A 20,629-nucleotide genomic window follows, 5' to 3' on the forward strand; every position below is an offset into this window, starting at 1 on the left:
TCCCACAGTTTCTGATTCCAAAACGTTCTGTTAATAATAATAGCGTAAATGTCAGACGAATGTCAGAATATTGTAAATGCCATACCAACATAAACGGTTGAATGCTAAATGTAATAAATGAAGAGAATATACGTTATTATTGATAACGGTAGTTTTCTTACACAGCTTTTTCATTAAGTATGATGAAAATTTATGAAAATGTGATGAGTCATTTATGCAAAAGAGAATGCAGAGAACTGCCATAAAAAAACAAAACACATGATTAATTTAAAACCTATTTTAGCGTTAACAAATTTAATCTCGACTCCGACAAAGTTTTAACATGAGGTATCAGCTCCGGACCCCCCCCCCCCCCCCCCCAAAAAAAAAGGCTAAATGTTTCATAGTTTCATATATGATAAACAATGAGAGGGATTATCCTTATACTCTTATGGTCCACCATGCTATAAAAGGACATGCAAGCATGTTCAGCTTTAAACATAATTATTAGGCACGTTTTATGATCAAGTTTATAAATAATCCGAAGATACAAGCCTCCATCTAGTGTTGAAAAAAATAAGTGTACCCTGAAATTTACCTGGTAATATACATTAAAACCAATTATATATCCAAATACAATTACTAGCCAATGCTCATAAACCATTTTATAGGTCACAGGCCACTGTTAGAGTTGACCACCTCAATCGCAATTTGAAATAAAGAAATTGTGCCTACACACTCCAAATACTCCATATATATTATTCTTGTACCATAGTTTGTTAGTTTGTGAAAGCAACCACATATACACACATATAAGCCCAGGGAAACAATTGGCATTTCCTGAAGCATGTTTAAAAATACAATATTTCAATGTTTTGATATGAATAACAATACCAAAAAACTTGGTGGAAAAACAAGAGGAAAGTAACACTGTGATCCTTTATTGACAGCAGCATGTTCTGTAAATGTTTTCATATATATGAGATTATATGGAGCATTTGCTAAAGCAGATAAAAAAAAAAAATCTCTAGAAGTGAGTCCTTGCATTCATAAAAACACATTACACTAAAAATACAACGTATAAAAAGTTCATAAACAAAGGCATTTGCATCTAATTAGATAATACAAAAAAGAGGGATGCAGTTAAGATAATCCTTCATTTTGCAGGCACTTACATGAGTACAGGTCTCCACAGTCTCATTTTGACCCTTTCATTTTTTTGTTAGCATATTTAGGTAGGTAGACTGACCAAACATTGAGATGGACCACATGCACAAAAAATGTTCTACGTACCTTCCTATTAAAAACATAATTAAAAAAACAAGACAGGACCTTTATCGTAAACAAACAGGCACCTGCACAACATGATACAGAGGAATATTCCTTTAAGTGAAGTTAGTGCATGGCTTCTACAGTATGTACACATCGATTGGTGTCACGGTCCACTTTGCAGCACTGCACAAAGGAACCAGAACCTGGAGGGAAAACTATGATTGTAAACAGATCTGGAGGGAAAACTGTGATTGTACCTCCCAGAGAAAGCAAGGTTGCAGAGTGCAAAACAGTGATAGGCTGCATCCCTGCAACTCAGAGGAATATGGTATTATTGTAGTGTATCTTGGGTATTCTCATCCAGACAAGCACCTTAAAGTAAATACAAAAAAAGAGATCAAACTCATCAAATCAAAATGTTCCTTGGTGATAAGGTTTTTAACTTTTTTTTTATATGTTCCTTAAGTGTTATTGTAAAACACATTACCATTTTTCCTCATTACAGAATAGTTGGAGAATCCTCATGCATCAAGGTGGGTTTTTTTTTGCTGGAAATGGGAGTTCAGTGACACTATGGACAATGGTGGTTCTGCTGAGGATAGCGCTTATGAGTCTCATCCAGGATTAGTGATGAACAGCTTTTCTAAAAATCCCCCTCCATTTCTCTTTAATGTAAGTTTAAACTTTCATGTGAAACATAGAGGATGCTCTCCAGCAGTGAATCTAGAATTTTGAGATTTTTTTTTTTTTTTTAATTCAATAAAACCTCTAATGATTAGTGAGGAAACTTGGATTGGTCACCCCTACATAGCAGGTGTAGGTCTGGCTGTGTCTGTGGAGTCAAGGCACTGAGGTCGTTTAGTTCCAGAGTGGCTCTAGACATGCAGGCAACTGAATCAAAGAATTGGACTAAATTTTTGGAGTCGGTCAGAGAATTAAGGCAAGTCCTGGCACTGCTCACAAGAGGTCAAACACACCAACAAAAGTATTTCTGCTGATATAGCTACAAAGCTTTATCCACATAGCCACCACTTGAAATGCATATTTTAAATTGTTCTTTCCTACTCTGTCCTCATCCCAGAAATGTTTGGGACTCATACTCTAGCACTGTTGTCTTTATTTTGGGGAGAGAGGGGTGAGATTGGTCCTGGTCCGCTCAGACTTTGCTGTTTGAAGGCAGCTCTCCCAATGCCTGCACGATTTCAGTGAAAGAGGGCCGTTCTTTGAGGCTGAGTGCCCAGCAGCGCACCATTAGCTTGTAGATTCTGGATGGACATCCATCTGGAACAGGCAGTTTCAGTTTTCCAGCCTTCAGGGCTGAAGATGCAGCAGACACAGAGGAAGAGTTAAACCAATTCACACAAGTTGGAAATTTAGTTAGACTGCCTCTGATGAGGTCATGAAGTATATTCATAATATTTCTTAACATATAATTTTAACGCAACATTTTTTGCATTTAAATATATTTTCATTAATATTTTATCCATACAAGGAAATATCTGTGTTGTTTATTATAATTATTATTATTGTAATTAATACTGTGATTTGTTCAACAACAACAATAAATAATACACCTGAAGTAATTTAGCATTCTTGTAATTTCAATAATGTATGACTATGAGAACATGACCATTTATACAGTGTTCATTATTAAATGTAACAGATTATCTTGTATCTGTCACAAGATGGTTGCAGTTAGTATTTAAAAAAATAAAATAATTCAGAACAATTGGAATGATTAGAAACAAAGCAATCAATGACCACACTGACCCGCCAGGATCTCATCATCGTTCAGTTTAGAATGTGGAAGTTCCCCATAACTAAACACCTCCCACATTAAGACTCCAAAGGCCCACACGTCCGACTTGGTGGAGAAGTCATCCTCAAACACTGACTCAGATGGGAGCCAGCGCAGTGGGATCCAAGCCTGCCTGTAGTAGTAATACTCACTGCAAACAAACAGTGATGGCAAGAATTTTAATCACTAGAAATGTAACTACACCTAAGGGTTGCATCGGTGTGTGGGAACTACCTGTTGTAGACGTCCTTGCTGAGGCTCAGTGACGAGATCTTTACACGCCTCTGACTGTTGATCAGGCAGTTTCGAGCAGCTAGGTCTTTATGAACAAATCTGTGATTTGAGAGATGCTCCATCCCATGAGCCACTTGGGCACAAATCGAAACCTGAAGGGAAAAGGAAAATACAGAAAGGAAGAGTGGAGATAATGACAACTTGTTACTTCAAGGACAGCATATATTATAATATATTTATATGCTTCAGCGTGCCATGATGAAGAACAACCTGCGCTACTTGCCAAGCAATGTTACAGTTGCTAGGCAGACTAATGACTAAACTTTTCATTCATAAGTTTAAGCTTTGGTATTCATGTACTGATTTTAACTTCACATTTATCAAGAAATTATGTGGTTTTGTCAGTTGCTAAACATCTATATTAATAAACCTAATATATTCAGGAAGAAAAGCTCATCTTGTCCTCATTTTGATAGTACTCAACAAGTCCTATGTGCAAGTCTCGGTGTGCTGTTTGTTGGGGATGTTTAACACTTACTTTGGTTTTGGTGCTGATTGGCTGGGATTTGACCTTGTCATCTTTGCTTTTGGAAATTCTTAGAAACTGCTTTAGGTCTCCCTGCACCAAAAAACCAAATAAGATCAATATCTTGTGAGAAAGCTGAATAAACGCAACTATCGTCTACTGTTTTGATGTCGTTACCAAGTCATAGTACTCCAGGATAATGTAGTGAGGCTCCGCCTCCCGACACAGACCCAACAGGCGGACGATATTGGGCTGGCTAAGCTTAGCAAACATTTCAGCTTCACGGCGGAAGTCGAGTTGAAGCTGTTCGTCTCTGGTCTGTAGACTTTTCACCAAGACCACCATCTCCTCCTTGCTCTGCTCAATACCCTTAGCTTTGCAGAGCAGCACCTCACCAAACTCTCCTTTACCTGAACCAAGAGTCACATCATAGTAAAATGTCAGCAACAGACACATTAGCAATGTCTGGAATCTTGTTTTGCTGGATGAACTCATTATTCAATTACAAACGGTCAGAACTATGAAAACTGTATTTGATATGCCGTATAAGTTTACCTAAGACTGTGATGGTTTGGAGGTTTGCCCGAGCAAACTGGATCTTATCGCTATTGCGTTTCTCTGTTGTTGCTGTTGTACCCATGTTGGTGAGTGCAACCTCTTCCTGGATCTCTGCCGTGGTGTGGCCATTCTGTTGCAGTGCCCCTCCTGAAATAAAAGAAATTCCACTGAATCAGAGGTCAAGGGGTGAATGTGACATGTGCATTCAAATATAGTATAATTAATTCAAATGTGACATGATCGTGACAGTATTACTTTTGTTGCTATACCCACGATCACCACAAGATGGAAGCGAATGTTCAACGACTTTTGAGGATGTTAAAGTTAAGCCAACAATCACCAATTTCCACCAGACATACCATTGAGACATTCCATCTCTGGCTCCTCTCTATCCTGGCCCTTCTGCAGTCTTTTAGCATTGCGCCTCTTTTTACAGTAGAACATGAGTCCTAGTACTATGATGATATAAGCCACAGCGGCCCCCACGGAAAGACCAATGGTTTGGATCATCTTGTAAGGAGCCCTGTCCCCATCTTCAAAGAAATGCACAGGTTTGTCTGTAAAGCACAAAGACGATAAGGTACTAAGATTTTTGTGGGATTTTTAGAAAATATTTAGAAAACACAGTTACCGTCACAAGATTCAAACAGAAATACATGTGTGTATTGTGTCATACTTTAACAGGTGTAAATTTTAGAACAGATATTTGGTGATAGAAAATAATCAAAACTAAACCATTTTCTCATCTGAACTAATCTGAAAAAGTATCCTGCTTTTGGAGAACATTATTTGACAAGAGATCATTGTGCACCTATGCGGTTTTAAGCGTTCTAAGCGTTAGACTAAAATAGTTCAGCTATGTACCCAACCTTATCGCAAGCCGTGGCATCACGGACATGGCAGCAATTAATAACTTGTTGAGATGGATGACAGAGACAGTGATGGCTTAATGAACACCGACATCCATTACCTGCACAGACCCTGTGGGCACCTCTGTATTTAACAAGGGAAGTCTGTATGTGTTGGTGTGTGTTTATATGTGAGTTTCACTCACCCACTACATACAGCTGAGCCACACGGTCTTTGATGCTGCAGCTGTTGCCTGTTACACATGTATATCTGCCAGTATCATCCGAGGTGACATCTGTGATGAGCAAGGAGCCGTTGGGCATTTTCTGGACCCTGGAATTAAAAAATGGGATAGAAAGAAGCTATTAAGCAACTAGAAGGAGGTGCCACACAGATGGCAGAAACTTGTAGGATGTGTGTTTGTACAAATATTCATCTGTGAAGTCTGAAAACCGTAGTAGTACTCTCACAAACCTGTAAATAATGAGCTTGTTACTTTAGTAAAGAACAACATTCCAAGCTGGTACAATTGTTTCCCATTACAACATGTTTGAGAGAAACTTTAATTATATACAAAAAAATTAATATGTTGGAAAAAGTGTTGGATATCAAAATGACAACAAAAAAAGCATGTAAAACACCAATCCTTTTCTAAGATAGCTCAGCAACCTTTACCTTCTGTTCTTACTGCTGTCCAGTGTCTTGTCTTTGACCATCCAGTGAATGTGAGGCTCGGGGTCGCCGGTAGCCTGACAGTGGAGGATGGCTGTGTGGCCTTGGTACACAGTTGTATTTTCTGGCTCCACCTTAAAACGAATGTACACTAAATGTGCACAGTCATACACAGATTTATTAGCACAACACATCACGCCACAAGTAAAACCAGATGCAATTCATTGCTGGGCTATTAAAAACCCCTCAAAGAAAATTGCACCCTGATCAACCTCAGACGATCAAGCACAATGAATAGTTTGGTCCTGGGACAGATCAGTTAAAAGGTGATACAAAGTGGTTTACCAGCCGCAGTGAGGGACACCACAGCTCGAATCTCCCCCTGAAGGCTGTTTGAAGCAATACATGTATAGTTTCCGGCATCACCGCGGGTCACTTTGCTGAAGTGAAGAAGGCCGTTCCTCTGCCCCAAGTGAGGCGGCAGCTGTCCCCCATCTGCATAGGCAGACAGATGAATAAGTCTAGAATTTCAAACTAAACTAAACCACCACACTCAGATGAAGATTTAAATGGTCCATTTCAATTAAGCTAATTACATTTTTAAGATTTAAGATGTTTCAGTTCAAACTTGAGCAGACCTGCTTTAGCCCATCGGATGATTGGGGTCTCCCTGCCTTTAGCTGAGCACTGGATGGTGATCTCCTTATCTAGCTCCAGGCACTGAGCAGGTTGGGGTGTCGGGGTAAACTTTAGCTTTTCTGAAATGTTATTTAAAACATTACACACAAGTTAAGACAAGTAAAAAAACTGGCTACAGCTAAAAATCCTTTGGTTCAACTTGCACTTGATGATATTTTTGGAAATAATGCAAAGCAGGAATAAAGTGTCCATTGTAAATATAGGTATATAGCAGAAGAAAACATGAGCATGCATGAAAGGAAACTCGGATTTCCAGGTTTAACCTTGCAGTCAAAACCACATCTGATTTATGTTTCTTTCATTGTCCTAAATATGAATTTGCACACTTAATAAGAATCCAGCATTTTCACTGATTATCTAAGTGACCTTTTAGCTCACCGAGGACAGTAACTCGAGCATGTCCAGACAGTCGGCCACCTAGAGTCTTGGTTTCACAGCCATACATCTGCCCATCGTAAACTTCCACATTGTTGATTCTCAGGGTACCATTACGGAATAATTTAAAGCGAGTGTCCTGGGGGAAAATATGGATATGTTGTCGGTAAGTCAATATTTTAAAATCTTGCTCACAAAACTAAAGCAGAGATAAGATCAAGTTTGGCAGATGGAAGAGATGCTTGGAAAAATAAGCCATGTACTGTATGTTACCTCTGGTGTGATCATGAGGTTGTTGCGGAGCCATGTGACCTCTGGTTCAGGGCTGGCCGTTGCGTGACAGTGAAGGTAGCCCGGTTTACCCTCCTCTAAGCTGGTGTCCTGAGGTTTCATCACCCACACTGGAGGGGCTGCAATTATGCATTCACTCTTGTGAGAACATTCCACACTGTATTTACACTGTGCATTTTTCTTTATGAAACCATTTTTCCAATTCCATGTTAAGAATTTTGCTTCATTTGTGTGCCTTTCATGTACATTTATGAAAACTGATGCAATGACTCACTGGCCACAGTAAAGATGACCTCCTGTGTCCTGCGACCCGCCTTATTCTGAGCCACACAGGTGTAGGTGCCGGAGTCTTCTTCCTTGGTGGGGCTAAACACCAGATACAGGCCATCTTGGAAGACTCTGCCCTCTGTAGGTACCCGCTGCCCTCCTCTCTCCCACCACACCTCAGGCTCAGGTCTTCCAAGTGGGGGTTCACATGCGACCCGCTGTAGAGAGTCTGCTGTGAAGACCCTCCACAGCTTTGGCACCATGTCATCTATCTCTGTAATACAGGTAGAGAACCAGATTTAGAGAGCTAGCACGGAAATTTGAAAACTAAAATATAAGTTTTATAAGAATAACCTTGAGAAGGCTAAAGTCAGAATTCTATTACTGGATTTTCCTATCTTGTTCTCTGTTCTGGAGTGCAGGGCCAAATAATTAAACAACAGTGTATAGTTTAGCAACTGAGCATATACTGCATGTTGTACAGTAATTAGCTAAAGGCTGTGTGAGGGGGGTGACATCAAAACTTATGAGCCCCTGTACATAAAATGGAATGTGAGCTGTACTACAAAGACATCTTGTTACTGTGAGGTTTAAGAGTGTGAGTCACAAATGGAAGTGATTAATACATTATTGGCCAACAATCTGAAAGCTGGTCAGTGGTTCTGACCTTCAATGATTCTAATCTTCAAATCAGCTAATAAAAAAAAAATCACATTTATCAGGAGATAAAAGATAATTTTATCTGGCTGGGGAAAGAATCAAGAAGGTGGAGTTTGAGTAACTGCTTAAGCTTGCCCCAAGTACTGAATTCTACTGTAACACAATCCTCTATAATGCTCAAGGGGATTACCATCAGATAACTTGAATTAAAGTATTTAAATGTTGCTGTGGTTCACTGGGTTAAAACTGTAGATACATTTGAACCTTGTTAATCCAAAACCCTGAAGGATAAGGGGAACTATTTACTTGGGATCCAGATATTCAAAAAATTCCAGTCCTAAGCCTATTCAAAATATTTGACTTGCTTGCACTTGCATTTTAAAACAATGGGTGATTAGTAAAGTGAGGAAATGCTGCAGCATGTTGGTGTGTTGAGCATATGTATTTTCAAGATCTAGCAAATAACATAGTTTCCCAAATGGGAAATGGGAAGATGATCTCTTGACTTACCTGTGCTCTTTGTGCACAGATATTTGAATAACACTTTATTTGGTCATAAAATATTTTACTTGGTTATAAAAAGAATTATTGATTTTTAATATCAAAGACTTGTAAAATAACAAACTTATGTCATTCATATTCTCATAACATAATAATAAAATTCCTTTGTATTACCATGGAATAGAAAGGGATATGGTTTGACACAAAAACAATCAATATCCCAGCTGCAGAAAAGCGAAAATATAGCAAAAACTAAAAAGATCACAATCTTTTGCTCTCCTCCTTGCACACCTGATGCCATAAAAATCACAGAGACCGAACAGAGCAGTGAGACAGCATAAGCCAAAATGGAAACAGGCGAGAAAATTTCAATCACGATGTTCCCGAAAAGTTGAAATCAGACATCTGGGAACAATTGAGTTTCTCTGCATCAAAGAATGACAAAGGAGAGAAGCAGATAAACAGAATAATCTGCAATCACTGCTAGGCAACCCTGACAAATTTAGCTATGTTTTTATTTACTTACTTGAGACATTAAACATAACTGTGGACTTTCCTGTTGCAGACTGACCTCAAACTTGTTTTGTTTTCAAATTTGTGCAATTAAAATCTAATTTTGATCTGATGTGGTGCATTACAGCAGGGTCTTTTTCCATTTATTTAAAAGCATAAGACACTGCAAGCTTCCGTTTGAGTTCTTCTTTATTTAGTACTGTATTTTTTTCCATGTCTTATATATATATTATATATTTTTTTTTTTTTTTTGAATAATGGAATAAGAATTATTCTGTGAAGCTTTCTACATTATTATCAACAACATACGTTAATATGCTGCAATAAATATTGTACCGCAAGTTTGTTTTTGAGGTATTGAAATATTTTGAGATTTTTTACATTGTTACACCTTTAACCTTGTGTGAAAAATGTTGAAAAGATTTAAGTAAAATACAGTTCTGTTTCAAATGTTAAGATTGTGAAAAATAGAGTCAAAGCTTTAGTGTACGATTTTATTAATTACACAAACTCTAAATGTTAATTAGACAAATTGAAATGTTAATTTGATTTGCAATCACAAAGTACACTGAATATATTATTTATAACGGGAAACCAAACAAAAATCTTGCACGTTAAAGTGGTGTTTTTCAGTTTAAAGCACTGAAAAACAATTCTGCATAGGTGCATTCCTATGCAGAATTATCTTGTTTTACACAATAAATTCTCATCCGGCAGATACTGCTATGCTGAGGAAAAGTATGATGACCAAAACAAAATAGGCTGTTCGAGGAAATGATAACAAGGGGAAGCAGGAAAACACTTCCGGCAGATGTGACAAAGAAAAAGAAGTTGGTTATCATCACAGAGATCTGATTCCACTAGAAAGCAGCAAAAGAATAATGTCACAAAGGGTAAATACACAATCTAATTTGAATCACCTGTGCCAATATTTGTAAATGCATCTATTTTAAATGAGCTTTTTTTTTTTTTTACAACACCTGCTATGAGGAGGGATGCCTCCAATATAACCGGGGGCCCTCTAATTCCACGGCTGACGCACTTGTAGGTCCCAGTGTTCCGGGGCTTGACCTGGGTGATCAACAGTGTGCCATTGGAGAGTAGGAACACACTACGGAAACATAAATCAGACAGTTTATACTTCCATCTTAGTTCTCAGGTTATACCACATATTCAAACAGAATAAATATTTCATTTGCCCAGTCATTTCAAAAATCTCACATTTGTTAACTACATGCTGTAGTTTGTTACACTCTGTAGTGACACAAAATCACTTCAAACAGTAGACATTACATAAAAGTTACTTATAAATGTGAGCATGCATGCTACTTTTTAATCCTTTATGCTTAAGTCTGTGTGCCTTGGCCTGTTTCTCTACAACCTGAGCCATCTGCTGCTACAGATTAAACTTAATATGGAATGAAATAGTGTGTAGAACCCAGAGTTTTCCTTGACCACTGGCCCATCCTCTGACAGGCTGAGAGTATCAGAGCCAATGATGAATTTGATAAGATGTAATTAGATGCTGACCTCAGCTGACCTGTCAGCTTCATGGGTGACAGATAAGGAACTGCACATCCCACACACCTCCAGAGAGCTCAACTGCTCAGTACAAAGAAAGTCATACCTTAACTCACTCCAGTGAACAAAAAAGCAAAAAGCCATACTTGGATGAATATTGGATATTGGAAATTTCCTCCAAAGAACAAGCATGAATGTTTCATGTTGGTCTGGTTTTGCACTGGATTTAAAGAGGGTTGATATTTTTGTGTTACTTCAGGCAAGGTGTGTTGAGGGATAAAAATGACACCATTACCAGAAATGAACAAAAATGTCCTGTAAATATGTTAAAGACAATCATTTTCAGAGATTATATAGAGACCGTTTGCAAAAAATCTTGAGATCATGTACTTCTTTCACGGATATGAAAAACAATCGGAGGACACGGTCGACGTACAAAAGAGATGATTATCCTGTAAACACAGCTGCATTCCTCTGGGGTGATATCAACCCAGGTCACATCAGCAGGTCTCTAACAGTGCTTTCATTCTGACATGCATTATCCTTTCCTCTGCATTCCTGGTGCATACTCACTAGTTAGGTGATCTTATGCACCGTTGACACACAATAAACAAATGACTAGGTGCTGCATTTGTTCATTTCAGTGCACACAGTGAAAAAGCTCTATCTTCTCTTCACGCTCTAACAATGTATGATATGCCATAAACCACTGTGGGGGATAACCTGTACATTGTTATTCAAAGTAGTTATTATCTAGTCCTTATGTGTTCATAGAGTAAGCTAATTGCAGCCTGAAGAAACCTATCCTCATCGGTGTTTAAAACACTACAGATTGTTTAAGATGGGCTGGACAAATGGGCCTTTTCAATGCTTCTGGATGATGTACAGAAGTCAACTACCAGGCAATATTATAAGAATAGTATTCTGCTAATGAAATCCATCTAAAAACTGTAACAACCAAAAGAGCTAGAAGACAAAGGGAGGACTTTTACCGTGCTAAGTTAAAAACAATAGCTGAATGAAACAATAGCTGAACATCTAATCTAATAAGTAAGATGTATGATGACAAAGCAAAGAGTAAAAGGGAGGATTTCTACAAACCGAGACTTGTTTGTCAAAAGCTCATTCTCGTGGTACCACTCAAATGTGGGGGCTGGCACAGCAGTGAACTGGCAGTGGAACATGGCCTCCTCATTCCTCAGCACCAGCACATCCTCAGGAGAGACCACCGGTCGTGGGAAACTCTTATCTGCAAGTAAAGTGGACAAACATCTTTTTAATTACTCATGCAAACCATCGGACCATCAAGTTTCATATGCGTCGAAGCTCAACCTTTACAAAAAGAATGACTGTTAGCTTGATTAATATCTGCCAACAGCAGAGTGAATTTGTTAAAAAGTCACCTTCAGGCAGCAGTGTCAATAGCGCAGATAGGTGCAGGTCCAGTCCATCATATCATCCTTTTTTAATTTTTTTTAAACTAAATGCACTTTAGAAGCACACACATGCCAACACCCCTAGTAAAATAAAAATGTTTTACTGAAATGATGCATATTCACTATAATGGAAATGACTTAACCGTTGTAGCCTTTTTGTGGTCCATCTAACGGCTCAAAGCACTTCACACAGTAGAAGTCAATTCACATATTTATACATGCATATTCAGATGACAGGGACTAGCTGGGACCACCTGCTCATCAATGCCCACCTCAAGGCTCAGCATTGGAGGATTTATAGGTCAAGGTTTTTAGGCCAAAAATACTTGAATAAGCAGACAGTACCATCTGAGCCACAATTGTGATTCATCATAGGTTCATGGATTTAAAATGAGAATTTGAAGTAATATAATGCATTTTAATTACTGTATATCATTATGAAATTCAATAAAAAAATAACAATCAAATTTAAAAGCAAAATAAGAGTTTTTTGTCTTTGACAAGAATGGAAAAAATTCTGTGGATAAAAGAAATGGCATGAAATTACTACTTTCTTCCCATTGTCTTATTTTACTCATTCTATCATATATTGGATATTTAGTGATCTAACAAAACCAGATGGTGATGTATACAATCGAGGAGGGAAAATAACCACACAGGAAAACCCTGAATCTAGATTTAGGTGTGTGAATATTTTATATACACTTACCGGTATTAAGGTGCCAGCTGCAGCATTAGGTTATAGCTAAGAAGTAATGTGCTAAAAGAGAAAACTGTGCACACATCTGGCACACCCTGGAAGTTGGCAGAAAGGTCTCAACTTAAAGAGCCATGACAAAACCTGAAAACTGTCAGCCTTTACTCGAGGTGAAGCTCTATGGACAAGTCTGGTAACTTAAAACTAAAGAATGACCCATTCTTCATTCAGCCAGGTGCTAACCTGACATCACTGTATATTGCAGGTGGCGAATTAGAGCAGAACATGGCTTCAAATTTCTTGCACAGGTGTGCTATTTTAAGTACAGTAAGAGCTCTCTTGTGTACTGAAAAGATAAAAGCAAGGAGCTCAAAATAAAGAAGAGTCAGTAGAAATACAACAAACCTCCCTTTTGTATAAGTGTAAAAGCTGCAGTCATTTATGGAGATCGATAGAGCTGTACTGCTGATGAGGGAGCAGATGTTACCCTTGGCCTAGTGTTTACGAGGCACTTCTTGGTAGAGGGGAAAGGCATTAACCCACCAGCAGGTAATCTTATTAGGAAAGCCACTATTGTCTCTTCTTGCCCTCCCTTAAAATTAATGAGCTATATATCCACCTTCCCCTCTCCTGACTGTTTCCTGTTGAAGGTTGGAAATCTAAAACATGTGATTTATAATGCCACTGTTACACTACATTTGTAAAATAATTCATTTTTATTCTTATTGTTCAAAAACAGCTCCAAACACTGGATGAAGGCAGTGTTATAAAACACACCTATAATGTTGAGGCTGAAGTTGCTGCTGCTGCAGACATGACCTGCTGCATTCTTGGCACAACAGTAGTACAGTCCATTGTCATCTGGACTGGCATTCTTGACAGTTAGTGTCCTCTCTTTGCTGTTAATCTGATGGCTCTTCTCAGTCAGCTTCACCCCATCCTTGAACCACTGGCATGTTGGTCTGTGAGGATTATAAAGAATATATTTATGTAAGAAATGAAAACATCACCATGTGATTGATGAAGACTTGAGGCTGTTACATGGTACACAAGACAGATTTTTTTTTCTCCTTGAGTTTGCGAAGAAGTTTATGTGGAACAAAACATCATGTCAGACTTTACTAGAAATACAAGAGCCAATTTTTTTCTCATTTTGTTTTTGTAGAAAAAATAAATTTTGAGTATGTAATAGAATATAAGAACAGAAGAATTCTTGGGCATGAAAGTGGCCACTAAACAGGCTGTGTGTACAGTCCAGAATTTAAACCTTTACCCTGTGGACTAAAGTGAAGGAGGTAGGAGACTCACCGTGGGTGTCCATCAATCTGACAGTGTAATGTGACTGGTGCTGAACTCTCGATGCCCTCTTCTGAGTTAGGTTCCTTTAAAGTCACACTGCCACTTTCTAACCCTGTGGAAAGGAAAAAGGAAACAAGACAAAAGTAATAACAGAGGGAATAATTGAGATGACAGGAGGGAAAAATCATGATAAGTTTCTGTCCTGTTATATGCTGTGTGATGCTAAGTAATCCTAATAGGTGCAGCAAATGACGAAAGAATCACAAATAGTACAGTGACAGTGCTGTGACTCATGCTGACCTAGGAGCACATCTGTTGAATATAGTACAGTGCAAAAGAACTGCTGCACTTAAGGAAGGAGGCTGGATCATTTCATGGATTTTTAATGGAAAACAACAGACAATAACTTAATAGATTTCCATGTAGATACCACTGGACCTCCAAAGGAAATACTATCACAAAAAACTGGTGAGAGGTGACTCCCATATGTAACACACTCATGGTGGTAATGTGTCAGATAAACTGGAGAGAAAGGAGCAAAACTGGTGCAGCACCACTTCAGAGTTGCCTACCTATTTCTTTTAATGAATTTGTGACCTAAATTTTTCAGGGATGTTTCCATCTACATTTGCCGTATAATGCCATTACAGTATAGCATGCAGACATACTGAATCAAATAAGAGATACAAATTATAATGCACTGCAGACAAAGCTGACATTGATACTGGCTATATTTTTGTTGACGTTTAGTTTATACAGATCCATGTGTGAATATGTGTGTCTTTGATCGCTTCCTGTAAGGTATGATGTGAATTCATGCAGAGAACCATCCATACAGGCCATGGCAGAATAGATCATCTTTGCTTCTGTTTCACCTAAGTTTAGATGCAGCTGTGGGGGCAATAGAGTAGAACCAGTCACAGTGAATCAACACAGGAAGCTAGCATCCAATCAGGGGTTGATGGGAGACCTGTCCCCACAGTAACATAATTTCCATTGTGTTGGCTTCCTCCTAGCACAGATGCTCTTACAGCAGTGAGCATTCTTTCCATATGTGCGTTCGTCGTTTGTGTATGCATGTAGCATTGACACATGAAAATATTAATGATACTGCACTGCTAAGGATGCATGTGTATCCCTGACTGCCATGACGCTAATTGTCCGTGTCGATTTCAAACACATTTCAGTAACCATCTTACTGAGACGGAAGACGGGAATGGCGAAGATGAAGCAGACACCAACAGTAAGAGTGTGATGCCACAAAAACCTGTTATTAGTTCATCCATACCTAACAGTGCAGAAAAATCCCGAAGAGGAAATTATTATTACTATTATTACTAGAGAGTAATAAAATGTTTGTAAAATCTCCATGATGATAATGTTTATGTTTTAATATGTATGGAGAAACAGATATGTTTCAACCTGCCATCCACACCAGACCAGACACATTTGTATACCTGCCTATTTCATATTAAAATAAAATCTTATTGCCTTGTCCTAGAAAAAGCCCTTTCACAAGCCATTATGCCTTTATGAAATATTTTACATTCCCGTGGTATGGATCTGTTGAAAAAGGAAGAAACAACCCGACATGTGAGTGGCAAAATACAAGGACAAATGTATACTATACAACTGTATACTATATAACAGTAAAATGGATCAGACATGCTATTTGCCCTCTGCAAACAATGAGCACACTCACACAGCCATGTGACTGTTTAAACCGTCCAGTAGTCTTAATCTATTTGATCCTGAAGCATGTTGATGCCAATTTGTGGAGTCATGTCATTTCCAAATCAGCCTGGAATTTTCTCTTAGAGCTTCTCAAGCTGTCCACTCGCCCAAACAGAAGGCACTCTTTTATAAACTATGAGTGGAAAATACCTCCATGCAAGCCCTTTCAGAATGCATAACTAAGTGTCGGGGCAGGCCTTGCAGCTTACAGCATAATTAGAGGCATATAATTATTATGTTGATGGCAGACCAGGAAGCTCCATCAACACAGGATGGGAAAAGATTTGGGAAAAGACTGCATGTAAGATTTTATCAGTTGCAACTGACAGAGGTTAACGGGCCAGAATGCAAACAGCAGCAAGACGTTGCTCCTGAAGAAGTAGGATAATAAAATGGGGGTGGTGAGAGTTGTCTGAAAATACAGAAAGGTCAATAGAGAGGGGGGGGGGACTAAAAGGCAGAAACGGTCTTATAAAGCCCAGAAGCTGAATTCTGACAAAAGACACAAAAAATACCAATACACTGTGTGTGTGTGTGTGTGTGTGTGTGTGGGGGGGGGGTAGTTTGTGCATGTGCTTGCATGTGAGGTTTACACACAGTCTTTCCTGGCCACATTGTGTGTTCCCACCAAGTAAATATAGAGCTTTCTGCAATGGAAAGTGAAAAATTCTTTACACACATTTGTCACAATATATGCCACTAAGGAGATACCAATGACACTGTGTTCTAAAGGCAGAGAAAGTGCAAGAAAAGTACATGATGATTTTACTAAGTACTTTTAAAATTGCATTATTTTACTCAAACTGTAGAAATTCCACTTAGCAAATAGTCATGACTTCATTGCATCCTGTTTGATTAATTGTGTTGATTATAAAAACAGAAATCATAAGTAAAATAAATTCATTTTTTTAACACTGCTAAAAAGAAAAAACAACATGGAGAAAAAAAATCAGTAAAATAAGTATTAAAAAGGAGGAGTACAAAAATAGGTTGCAAAAGGCTGGAGCTCTACTAGTGTAGAGAAAATATATTATTCTTAAATGGTTCTGTAAAAGACTGTCACACTATACCTTGTTACTCTTGTCACCAAGAGTGACCATCCCACTACAATGCTTGAGCCTGAAGCTGCTATTGGACATGTTGTCGCAACGCAGGCCCAGTGAACATGCAGGACAAAAGAATGAAGTGGGCTGAAACCATTATTAGAGAAAACACAGGGGGAATAATTACTCTGAATAACTCAACTGGCTGCATTAGCCAACCCACAAATACAACAAAGATAAATCGCCTATCTTTGTAGAAAAGGAAAGGGGAGGGAGGTGCATTCAAGACATGTCCATGAGTCCATGTACAATACATCACATATGGAAGTACCCAATGTCTAAACCACCTCCCACATAACCCATATTTACTACGATGCACGCAAACTGGCATACACATGAGTGCGTGGGGTTAATGCCAGAGGGATGTCTTTACTTTAAAGCTGCATGTAGCTTCATCACCTATTATATGCATGTCGAAGAAACACATCTGTCAAAACATGGTCAGATCCTCAAAATGATCAAGAATTGGATGGCCATAATGGATGAAATAACCGACAGACAAATGTGCTCATATACACAAACAGATGGAGTGTACAGCTGTGGTGATAGAAAACCAAACACTGTAATGGCTTTTTCCTCGTGTTCATTTAAAAAGTACATGCTAATTACAAGCTGCAGCTAAGGAAATAACAGGCATTTTGAAGTTTTAATGAATCTGAACATGTTGGTACTTTACTGAATCAGCAGGAGCCTTTGCTTGGATAACAGTGATTAACTGTGATAGTGATTGGGATTATCCATGACAACCCTTGTAATGAATTAAATTATATTTTCTCCAACAGCAAGATTACTCCATTTCACATTGATAGAAAAACCTAGCAGATGACAAAGTTTATTAGGAATTCTTTAAACAAATTATTTCTAACTAATCTTTTCCTCTCTTTTCCTGGTGTGGGACTGTCTGCATTAAATTACCAACATACTACATCACATTTAAGTGCAACACATAAAAATTGTTCCTCCTCAGATTACAGTTTGTAAAAGTGATGCATATTGATGCTTTTAACATAATAGGCCACAAATATTCACTGTTAGTGACATGTCATACAGCAGGGGATAAATCTTCCTTTCATTCTCTCCTATGTTGCCCAGATTGCTACATGGAGGTTTTGGCTGCTTATCCGTTCTTGCAATCAGCTTCAGATAAATTTATATCTCTTTAGAGATGTTCAAAGCACCATGTACCCCAAATGGAGCCATTTTTCAATCTGCTCTTGTGTTTACCCACATTAGTAGAGCCTCTGTGGCCTTGTCTCTGATCAAAAAAAATGTTTAGTTTCCCTAAGCATTTTTTTAACAAATGTCCCCAGCATAAAACAGAAAAACCAAAAATACTGTAACAACAGGAACCACACAAATCTATCTATAAATAATTATGTAGCCCAAAAAGTCTTTTGATACCATGAGTGGGTGGGGAAGAATCTGAACAATGGAAATAAACTAAGAAAATACATGTTTGGTGAGGCATAAATCCAGTTTCCTTTAGAAACAGTGAGGAGGTGGAGCAACAAGGTGGAAACATTCCTTTGGCTACCTGTCATTTTATACGGACACTTTGTTTTTCTTTTTTGATGAAGAAACCGGATTTACACTGTTGTTGCCATTAGGAAATCCTATAAACCGGCAATTTTCCCTCGGCAGGGTTCTTTTTAACAATGGGGTGGCTTGAATGTAAATTGAAATCATGGCTTGAACTCAAATACTCACACTTGATATTGAAGGAGGCATTAGTGGACTGGCGTATTTCTCCCGTTACTGGGTTTTGTGCGACGCACTCAAAGCTGCCTGCATCCAGCTGCCGATCCACAGCCATAAACTTGAGGTTGCTGCCCTCCTGAAAGCGCCTGTCGCTGTTTTCCAGGCGCTGGCCATTGTGTAGCCACCTGTAACTGATGTTGGTTGGATTGCTGACCTCACACCGTAACATGGCACTGCGGCCGTGCAAAGCATCCTGAGATTTCGGCTCCTTGGTAAACTGGATGGCGAGAGTCTGACCAAACAAAACTGGAGAAAGAAAGAGCAAATGCTGTAAACATTTTACTGCTTTTTCCATTCATTAAATGTATTCCAAAGTGACCACTTCTCTTTTCAAAGGAATGTGATATTTAGACTAAACTGGGTAGCTTTGAATTATTCTGTTGTAACTTTATTCCACCACAGGCAGAGAAAACACTTATTTTCTGTTAGCGAACCTACAAAGACAGAGGGGTGATGTGCCTCCCACCTAGTGGGAGACATATCTCTATAACTACTGTATGTATTGCACACACATCCTTGAGCTCACTCATATACAAAGCTTTAATTTATCCCTCATGATGCTACAAGCTGAATTCGTGTCAGATAATTCTTTATGCTGTACTTACCATATGACATCTGGGAGAAATGGCAAGAAACTAACTTGAAGGAAAACTTTACTAACACTGATATGTTACAAGTCAAATAATTGGACATAAATTAAATCAAAACAATGACTTTTTGTAATAAAATTAATGGTTTTCAAAAAAAAATTATATTTTACAAAAATGTAAAAGGTAACAAATTACATTTCAAAATTATCATTTAGATGAATGTGTCTTCACAAGAATCAAAAATATTCTGCACACCACAATGTTATCATGCTAGATGTCAGCTTTTGTTTTCTTAAGGACCAGTTCACCTCAAGATTTGACTGAGTATGAGTACATTACACAAAATGATGTAGGTGTGTGTGTGTGTGTGTGTGTGTGTGTGTGGTGTGTGTGTGTGTGGTTGCACGATACTGGAGCCAAATGTAAAGTGGAATTTGAAGATGAAGATTGTGGCTGCCCTAAAATAGTTGCACAATTGCATCTTTTTGGTTACAATTTTGCTTAACTAATAACTAATTAAAGAAACATAGATAATTCACTTCAATAAAATATGTGGATATTTGTCTGTTCAAGGACAGAGCAAAACAAAATTAAGTTTTTCTACAGTGGGATTGCAGATATCTCCACTAATGCAAAGTGGAGAATTACGATAAATATAACAATATTACATCAATATTTTTTTAATCAATATTTGTTTAGAAAACTAATAAGTTACATTATCCAACACTAAGATGGAAGTACCGGTACATTTCACAAATACAAAGAAATCAACTTGTAGACAAAGATTTATTGAAGCGGTGCTGTTGATACAAAAGTAATTCATTTCCTCTGACATGAGCTTGACTACAAAAGACTTGTCGGATTTATGCTCAAAGTTTATGTAATGTGTTCCATGTCTGTAAACCCTAGATGTAATGCAGCAGATGGGCTGGAATCATTACACTAGCAAAATCAAAAATGCTCACACATAAGTGCACTGCCTCCACATAAGCTTTCAGCTGGGGTGCAAGTTTTCATGACAACCATCCCACTGAGCGTACAACCTGTACTAGTTGTTTACATCCTGTATGGATTTGGGTGAGTTTATATAATGAATGGTTTATTGGAAAAGCCTGAGCAGAGAAAACAGAAACAGTTGTTTTTATGCTTGCTGCAAGATGACAGATGAGAGGAGCTGGGTAAAGAAAGGCACAACTTGTTACATCTTAGGAACTCCACCAAGTAAACTGTACTGTTCAAACAAGGAACAACACTTGACCTACATCTTTAAAACATGCCGCAACACAGCCTCTGAGAC

The 20,629-nt window shown here is 38.2% G+C and overlaps 1 protein-coding gene across 2 annotated transcripts in view; it reads right to left on the reverse strand.

The window, feature by feature from the left end:
- Positions 1–899: 899 nt before the first annotated feature.
- Positions 900–20,629, reverse strand: part of LOC130533919 (inactive tyrosine-protein kinase 7-like) — a 47,397-nt gene continuing 27,667 nt past the window's right edge. For both annotated transcript variants that reach the window (XM_057047660.1, XM_057047659.1), the window contains 19 exons: positions 18,692–18,988; positions 14,157–14,259; positions 13,626–13,810; positions 11,817–11,964; positions 10,175–10,305; positions 7,528–7,794; positions 7,236–7,372; positions 6,966–7,101; positions 6,527–6,646; positions 6,234–6,383; positions 5,892–6,039; positions 5,422–5,549; positions 4,727–4,924; positions 4,365–4,514; positions 3,987–4,219; positions 3,822–3,902; positions 3,284–3,435; positions 3,022–3,200; positions 900–2,568 (listed from right to left, as the gene is read on the reverse strand). In XM_057047660.1, coding sequence (XP_056903640.1) covers positions 2,408–2,568; positions 3,022–3,200; positions 3,284–3,435; positions 3,822–3,902; positions 3,987–4,219; positions 4,365–4,514; positions 4,727–4,924; positions 5,422–5,549; positions 5,892–6,039; positions 6,234–6,383; positions 6,527–6,646; positions 6,966–7,101; positions 7,236–7,372; positions 7,528–7,794; positions 10,175–10,305; positions 11,817–11,964; positions 13,626–13,810; positions 14,157–14,259; positions 18,692–18,988 — 3,104 coding nt within the window. In that variant the 3' untranslated portion in view covers positions 900–2,407. The remainder of the gene's footprint in view (positions 2,569–3,021; positions 3,201–3,283; positions 3,436–3,821; positions 3,903–3,986; positions 4,220–4,364; positions 4,515–4,726; positions 4,925–5,421; positions 5,550–5,891; positions 6,040–6,233; positions 6,384–6,526; positions 6,647–6,965; positions 7,102–7,235; positions 7,373–7,527; positions 7,795–10,174; positions 10,306–11,816; positions 11,965–13,625; positions 13,811–14,156; positions 14,260–18,691; positions 18,989–20,629) is intronic.

This window comes from Takifugu flavidus, chromosome 11 (genome assembly GCF_003711565.1).
Source record: "Takifugu flavidus isolate HTHZ2018 chromosome 11, ASM371156v2, whole genome shotgun sequence".
NCBI classification, from domain to species: domain Eukaryota; kingdom Metazoa; phylum Chordata; class Actinopteri; order Tetraodontiformes; family Tetraodontidae; genus Takifugu; species Takifugu flavidus.